Below are 8,819 nucleotides of genomic sequence, written 5' to 3' on the forward strand. Positions count from 1 at the left end.
ATTGCTCTCCTTATGTGTTGCAGGAAGGTCTGACTGCCCTGCATGCGGCTGCTGGAGGGACCCACCCTGACTGTGTGCGGCTCCTCCTCAGGGCTGGGAGCACCGTGAATGCGCTCACCCAGGTAGCCAGGCCCTCCCAAGACTGCGGTCTGCTCTTGTCTGCTGAGCCATAGCCGTGTCGGCAGTAATGGCCACAGTGATTCCTGAACCCTGAGTGAATAGAGGCTTCGAGGCAGCAGGCCAGGTTCTGATCTTGGCTTCTCCACTGCTGAGCCCTGTGACCCGGAGCAGGTTACTTAACCTCTCTGAGCCTTGTTTCCCAATTATAAAGTGGGATGACATTTACTTTTTTACATTATTGTGAGGATTAAATATCTAACACAGTGCCCAGGACATAATAGGGCCCAACACCTCAACACCTGTTAGTATTTTTTTGGTTTTTCTTTTGAGATGGGTCTTACTCTGTCACCCAGGCTGGAGTGCAATGGTGTGATCTTGGCTCACTGCAACCTCCGCCTCCTGGGTTCAAGCAGTTTTCCTGCCTCAGCCTCCCAAGTAGCTGGGACTATAGGTGTGTACCACCACGCCTGGCTAGTTTTTTATTTTTTTGGTAGAGACAGGGTTTCACCATGTTGGCCAGGCTGGTCTTGAACCCCTGACCTCAAGTGATCCGCCCGCCTCAGCCTTCCAAAGTGCTGGGATTATAGGTGGGAGCCATTGCACCTGGCCCTGTTAGTGTCTTCCATTTGTTGAGCTCTTGATAGTTCACAAAGCCCCTTCCTAACTGTTACCTCAGAAAAATTCCACCCATTTTGCAGATGAGAAAACTGGAGCTTTGAGGGCACTTTCGCAGGGTCACAAGCTAGTACGAGGCAAAGTTGAGTCTCAAAAGCCTGTTCCCCTGACTCCAGAGCTCCCACCCACTGACGAAGCTTTCCCCTGACAGAGCTGGGGCTTGGGATGTGGCCCTGGATGAACCTCTTCTCTTTCTCCCCATTGTACTCATCAATTCTGCCAGTAAAAATTCTCCTCTATGACCTGGAAAGTGGGGTTGTGGCCTTTCTTTAGGTAGTGAGTTGGTGTTTTTGCTTTACTTTTTATTTTTTTTAATTTTTATTTATTTATTTATTTTTGAGGCGGAGTCTTCACTCTGTCGCCCAGGCTGGAGTGCAGTGGCGCGATCTCGGCTCACTGCAAGCTCGGCCTCCCAGGTTGGCGCCATTCTCCTGCCTCAGCCTCCCGAGTAGCTGGGACTACAGGCGCCCGCCACCACGCCCGGCTAATTTTTTGTATTTTAGTAGAGACGGGGTTACACCGTGTTAGCCAGGATAGTCTCGATCTCCTGACCTCGTGATCCGCCCGCCTCGGCCTCCCAAAGTGCAGGGATTACAGGCATGAGCCACCGCGCCCAGCCTGCTTTTTATTTTTGTATCAGTGACAAATAACCTTTTTGGCTGGTTGAATGGCTTCAGGTTCTGGAATTCTTGCTTTGTTCTAAATGTCAATAGTATAGCAAAAATATTAATAATAAATAATACAATATAAATAATAGCAAAAATACACAGGCAGTTGAAAAACAGAGAATTAAAATGTTATGCTAAAAAATATTTATTTCCCCACTGCTTAATTTGACTGGCTTTGAAAAAAAAAGGCTGGGCAAGGTGGCTCATGCTTGTAACGCAGCACTCTGGGAGGCCAAAGCTGGAAGATTGCTCGAGCCCGGGAGTTTGAGGCTGCAGTGAGCTATGATTGCACCACTGTACTCCAACCTGGGCGACAGAGTGAGACCCTGTCTCAAGAAAAAAAAGAAAAGAGAGACTGGGAAGGTTGCACCCAGCTGGGTGGCCACTGGGTGGTGGGCTGGAGCTGCTCATCATGCCAGGACTTGGGCTTCAGCCTCAGCTTGCGGTTTCAGGTAGAGGCCACATTCCATTTCAACACTCCCACCCCTCCCAGAATGTCATGGTGCAGGGTCTCGGAAGAGGTACCAAGCCCACGGTAACTGCATTTCCCATTGGGAGATGGACTGAGTCCCACACACCACAGGTACTCACTCAGTTGGGACTTTAGCAGGGTGGCTAGCTAGTCCTGGTTTGCCCCATACTGTCCTGATTTTAAAATGGAAAGTCCCACATCTCAAGAACTCCTCAATCCTGGGCAAACTGAGACAGTGGGTCACCCTAGTGGGGCCTGTCTGGTGTGTGCCTTGTGCAAGGTGATCATTGGGCTGGGCTGGGCTCTGACTGAAAGAGAGCACTTTGAGACCAAGCCTCCATTCTGGCCCTGCCAGGATCCTGTTTGGATGCGCCAAGACCAGCTTGTGTTGGGCAGTGCATGCTGGGTGGAGTTTGCTCTGTGTTGGCAAATCTTACTTGTCTTCCTCTTTAAAAACCACCTCCTGGCCAGGCGTGGTGGCTCACGCCTGTAATCCCAGCACTTTGGGGGGCCGAGACTGGTGAATCATAAGATCAGGAGTTCAAGACCAGCCTGGCTAACACGGTGAAACCCCGTCTCCACTAAAAATATAAAAATTAGCTGGGCATGGTGGCGGGTGCCTGTAATCCCAGCTACTGGGGAGGCTGAGGCAGGAGAATTGCTTCAACCTGGGAGGTGGAGGTTGCAGTGAGCCAAGATTGTGCCACTGTACTGCAGCTGGGGTGACAGAGTGAGACTCTGTCTCGGGGAAAAAAAAGAAAACCACCTCCTTAGAGTCAATCGACTGCATGTCTTTACCAGCCATAGACTTGGGCAGGCTTTGGTCTACATTCTTGCATTTGTGATAGGAGGTGAGGAAAAGACTGAGACCATAGTGAGTTCCTTTTACTGGTCACCAGGCCTGGGAAAGTCATTGATTTTTCCAGCCTCAGTTTAATGGGGATAATACTCCCAGCAGACACTCAGATGGAAAAATGAATCTCAAAGAGCTTTGCAAACCTCAGTAGGAGGGGTCCTTGTGATATTGCACTGATGCCTGTTTCCTTCTAGAAAAACCTGAGCTGCCTTCACTATGCAGCCCTCAGTGGCTCGGAGGATGTGTCTCGGGTCCTCATCCACGCAGGAGGCTGCACCAACGTGGCTGATCATGTAAGCGTGGGTGCGAGGGTTGAAGGGGGTCTCCATTGCAAAGCCTTCCATGAGCACACTGATGAAGCACAAGGAGAAACGGAAACATCGGGTACTTGGGGTTGGGGTGTGGACCAGGAGTAGGGGAGCCGGCAGCACTTAGGAGAGTGAAATACTGTTGTAGCTGTAATAGGATTAGAAACCAAGCTTGCAATTCCTCTGAACTGAACTATCAGCTCCTGTTCTCTGCTCATTTATGCACTGGGGCTTTTTTTTTTTTTTGAACGAGTCTTGCTCTGTTGCCCTGGCTGGAGTGCAGTGGTGCAACCTCGGCTCACTGCAGCCTCTGCCTCCCAGGTTCAAGCAATTTTCCTGCCTCAGCCTCCTGAATAGCAGCTGGAACTAGAGGCACACACCACCACGCCTGGCTAATTATTTTTGTATTTTTGGTAGAAAAATACGTGGGGTTTCACCATGTTGGCCAGGCTGGTCATGAACTCCTGACTCAAGTGATTCGCCTGCCTCAGCCTCCCAAAGTGCTGGGATTACAGGCATGAGTCACTGTGCCAAACCTAGGCATTGGGTTTTACTATTTATCTTTTATGTTGCCTATCTGTCCACTTAATTGTTAATCTTCTTCCTGTTATACATTTGGTCCACACACAGGAACCATATAATCTTTTGGTTAAAACACAGACTTTGGGAGTGCAGTGCTTCACACCTGTAATCCCAGCACTATGGGAGGCTGAGGCTAGAGTATTGCTTGAGCTCAGGACTTCAAGACCAGCCTGGGTAATCTAGGGAGATCCCATCTCTACAAAATTTTTTTGAAAAACTGACTGGTCGTGGTGGTGTACATAGGTAGTCCTAGCTACTTGGGAGGCTGAGGCAAGAGGATTGCTTGAGCCCAGGAGGTTGAGGCCACAGTGAGCCATGATCACACTACTGCACTCCAGCCTGGGCAACAGAGTGAGATTCTGTCTCAAAAAAAAAAAATTGGGCTCGGCATGGTGGCGTGAGCCTGTAATCCCAGCACTTTGGGAGGCCAAGGTAAGCAGATTGCTTGAGGCTGGGAGTTCGAGACCAGCCTGGGCAACATGGCGAAACCCCATCTCTACAAAAAATATAGAAAATTAGCCAGGTGTGGCTGGGTGCGGTGGCTTACACCTGTAATCCCAGCACTTTTGGAGGCCAAGGCTGGCGGATCATGAAGTCAGGAGGTCGAGACCATCCTGGCTAACACGGTGAAACCCTGTCTCTACTAAAAATACAAAAAATTAGCCAGGTGTGGTGGCAGGCACCTGTAGTCCCAGCTACTCGGGAGGCTGAGGCAGGAGAATGGCGTGAACCCGGGAGGCAGAGCTTGCAGTGAGCCGAGATCACACCACTGCACTCCAGCCTGGGCGACAGAGCGAGACTCTGTCTTAAAAAAACAAAAACAAACAAACAAACAAAAGGCCGGGCATGATGGCTCACGCCTGTAATCCCAGCAGTTTGGGAGGCCGAGGTGGGTGGTCACGAAGTCAGGAGATCAAGACCATCCTGGCTAACACGGTGAAACTCCGTCTCTACTAAAAATACAAAAAAATTAGCCAGCAGTCCCAGCTACTCGGGAGGCTGAGGCAGGAGAATGGCGTGAACCCAGGAAGTGGAGCTTGCAGTGAGCCGAGATTGTGCTGCTGCACTCCAGCCTGGGCGACAGAGCACGACTCTGCCTCAAAAAAAAAAAAAAAAAAAAAAAAAAAAGAGAGAGAGAAAGAAAGAAAGAAAGAAAATTAGTCAGGCATAGTGGTGTATCCCTGTAATCCCAGCTACTTGGGAGGCTGAGGCGCGAGAATCACTTGAACCTGGGAGGCAGAAGTTGCAGTGAGCTGAGATCGCTCCACTGTACTCCAGCCTGGGCAACAGAGTGAGACTGTCTCAAAAAAAAAAAAAAAAAGTAGTGGGAGTTTCAAATGGTAACTACCTTTCTAGAAGGCAAGTTGACAATAACTATCAAGCTGAATTAAATAATTAAAATGTAAAAACGACAGGCTTTGGTGTTAGGCCTGGCTTTGTATGCTGGCACTACAAACTGAATAACCTTGCGCAAGCTACTTTGACCTTTTTGGGCCCGTTTCCTTACCTATAAGTACCATTATTATTCCTATTATATAAACAAGGAAACATCTGTGGTTTATATCAGAAAGGGATCATTTCTTATAACTAAAACAAGTACTATATTTAAACTTATTATAGAAACAGTATTACACAATTCATTGGAATATAGAGAAGAAAGGCATCCTTGATTCCAAAGGCCTAGTAAAGCAAGGACTTTTTTTTAATGCCCTCCCAGTTTTCCCTGTGTAAAGAGTATCACCTCCAGCTAGAAAGAATTCAGGCTAAATGCTTACTTATTTCTGCCCATCAAGACACCAGAATCCTGATGCCAGCCCAGTGGTCAAACTATGAAGTTTTCCTGTTACCCACATTGAGTATGTTGTTTTCCTTTTCATATTAGCTGTTTTTGCTGCCTATTTATTTATTTGTGTCACTTTTATTTGTTGTATTTGCGTTGTTTTTAATACCAAAAGTAACTTGCTGGTAGTAACACTGTCAAAAGACACATTCATAACAAGTGAAGGTGTTGCCAGGTGCAGTGGCTCACACCTGTAATCCCAACACTTTGGAAGGCTGAGGTGGGAGGATTGCTTGAGTCCAGGAGTTCGAGACCACCCTGGGCAGCATAGTAAGACCCCATATCTACAAAAAATTTAAACATCAGCCGGGTGTGGTTGTGGATACCTACTTATAGTCCCAGATCCTCTGGGGGCTGAAGTTGAAGGATCACTTGAGCTGAGGAGGTTGAGGCTGCAGTGAGTTGTGATCACACCACTGCACTCCAGACTGGGTAACACAGTGAGACCTTATCTCTAAAAAAAATTAAAATTAAAAAAAAGTCCCACAAATCATTACAAAGTTAAAAAACAAACAACACAAGAGAAAAATGACCAAAGGTTATGAAGAGAAATTTGGTAGAAAAGGAAACACAGAGGATTCTTAAGAGAAATGCAGGCCGGGTGCGGTGGCTCAAGCCTGTAATCCCAGCACTTTGGGAGGCCAAGGTGGGCGGATCATGAGGTCAGGAGATTGAGACCATCCTGGCTAACTCGGTGAAACCTCGTCTCTACTAAAAAATATCAAAAATTAGCCGGGCGTGGTGGTGGGCACCTGTAGTCCCAGCTACTCGGGAGGCTGAGGCAGGAGAATGGCGTGAACCCGGGAGGCGGAGCTTGCAGTGAGCTGAGATCGCGCCACTGCACTCCAGCCTGGGCGACAGAGCGAGACTTCGTCTCAAAAAAAAAAAAAAAAAAAAAGAGAAATCCAAATTAATACTACATGGAGATACAATTCTTCACTCACTAGGTTTGCAAAAATCCAAAAGTTTTGCCAAGTGGGTTGACAAAGCTGTAGGGAAATAGGCACCTTCATATATTACTGGAAAGAGTAGAAATTGGTATAATCTGTTCAGAGGGCAATTTATCAATATGTATAAAACATACAAATACATGTGCCTTTTGACTCAACAAATCTAGGAATTTATTGTACAGACATACTTCCACATGTATGGAATGATAATATGTACAAGGTTTTTGCTGCACTATCATTTGTAATAGCAAAATATTGAAACCCATGTTTAGGAGACAATGTAATAAATTATGTCCCATCCCTGCAATGGAATTCTGTGTAACTATAAAAAAGAATGAGGACTGTTGGGTGGCACGGTGGCTCACGCCTGTAATCCCAGCACTTTGGGAGGCCAAGGCAGGCGGATCATGAGGTCATGAGTTCGAGACCAGCCTGGCCAACATGGTGAAACCCCATCTCTACTAAGTGCAAAAAATTAGCTGGGCGTGGTAGCGCATGCCTGTAGTCCCAGCTACTCAGGAGGCTGAGGCAGAAGAATCGCTTGAACCCGGGAAGCAGAGGTTTCAGTGAGCCGAGATTGTGCCACTGTACTCCAGCCTGGGTGACAGAGTGAGACTCCGTCTCAAAAAATAAATAAATAAAAATAAATAAATAAAAATAAAAATAAATAAAAAAGAATGAGGACAGTTTTCAAAATATGTACTTGTATGGAAAGACCTTAAAGATATAGTTATGTGAACAAAGCAGGGTGCAAATTCTCTACTACAAGGAAACAGGATTCTTTGGGAAAATGGCTAAGTCTAGGACTAGGGCAGGGAATACTAACATATAGGGTGAGTCTGGAGCATCTTGTAGTGCCAGAAAGTAAAGGCGTAGTGGCAGGTGCCTGTAGTCCCAGCTACTCGGGAGGCTGAGGCAGGAGAATGGCGTGAACCCGGGAGGCAGAGCTTGCAGTGAGCCGAGATCACGTCACTGCACTCCAGCCTGGGTGACAGAGCAAGACTCCATCTAAAAAAAAAAAAAAAAAGAAGAAGAAGAAAATATGTCCAACTGATTTTTATTGAAGATGCAAAAGCAATTCAGTGGAGAAAGGTTTGATAGCCTTTTCAAAAAATGGTACTGAAGCAACTGTACATCCACAGGCAAAAAAATGAGCCTCAACTAAAATCTCACACCTTATACAAAATTAACTCAAAATGGATCACAGACTTAAGTGTAAAACTATAAAGCTTTTAGAAAAAATATAAAGAGGGCCGGGCGCGGTGGCTCAAGCCTGTAATCCCAGCACTTTGGGAGGCCGAGACAGGCGGATCACGAGGTCAGGAGATCGAGACCATCCTGGCTAACATGGTGAAACCCCGTCTCTACTAAAAATACAAAAAAAATTAGCCGGGTGAGGTGGCAGGCGCCTATAATCCCAGCTATTCGGGAGGCTGAGGCAGGAGAATGGCGTGAACCTGGGAGGCAGAGCTTGCAGTGAGCTGAGATCCAGCCACTGCACTCCAGCCTGGGCAACAGAGCGAGACTCCATCTCAAAAAAAAAAAAAAGAAAAAAAAGAAAAAATATAAGGAGGAAAATTTTTGGATCTAGGGTTGGGCCAAAGAGTTCTTAGACTTGACATCAAAAACATGATCCATAGGAGCAAAAATTTGATTAATTGGACCTCATTAAAATTTTTTGTGAGCAAAAGATCTGTTAAGAGGATGAAAAAACAAGCTACGGACCAAGAGAGAAGATTTGCAAATCACGTGTCTTACAAAGGCTAGTGTGTAGAGTATATAAAGAGCTCTCAAAACTCAAGGTTAAAAAAAAAAATGGGCTAAAGACATGAATAGACATTTCACTGAAGAGGATATACAGATGGCAAATAAGCACATGAAAAGATGTTTAACAGCATTAGCTATTAGGGAAGTGTAATATGATATACTATGCTATACTACTTTTTGAGATATAGTACATTTTGAGAAATACATTATGATATACTACTTTTCAGAATGGTTAAAATTAACAAATTATGACAAAAATATTTGACAGATGGGAGAGAGCTTTAGGTAAGAGGATGGTCTCCACCATGCACGGTGGGGATAGAATGATAGATAGATGATAGATAGATAGATAGATAGATAGATAGATAGATAGATAGATTTTTTTTTTTTTTTTTTTTTTTTAGACATAGTCTCGCTCTGTCGCCCAGGCTGGAGTGCAGTGGTGTGATCTCAGATTACTGCAAGCTCCGCCTCCCAGGTTCACACCATTTTCCTGCCTCAGCCTCCTGACTAGCTGGGACTATAGGCGCCCGCCACCAATCCCGGCTAATTTTTTTTTTTTTTTTTTTTTTTTTTTTTTA

The 8,819-nt window shown here is 46.0% G+C and overlaps 1 protein-coding gene across 1 annotated transcript in view; it reads left to right on the forward strand.

Annotated features, from left to right (window-relative positions):
* ANKDD1A (ankyrin repeat and death domain containing 1A) overlaps positions 1–8,819 on the forward strand; it is a 45,030-nt gene that overhangs the window by 20,329 nt on the left and 15,882 nt on the right. The window contains exons 8-9 of the mRNA XM_025390413.1: positions 24–122; positions 2,986–3,084. Coding sequence (XP_025246198.1) covers positions 24–122; positions 2,986–3,084 — 198 coding nt within the window. The remainder of the gene's footprint in view (positions 1–23; positions 123–2,985; positions 3,085–8,819) is intronic.

This window comes from Theropithecus gelada, chromosome 7a (genome assembly GCF_003255815.1).
Source record: "Theropithecus gelada isolate Dixy chromosome 7a, Tgel_1.0, whole genome shotgun sequence".
Lineage (NCBI taxonomy): Eukaryota > Metazoa > Chordata > Mammalia > Primates > Cercopithecidae > Theropithecus > Theropithecus gelada.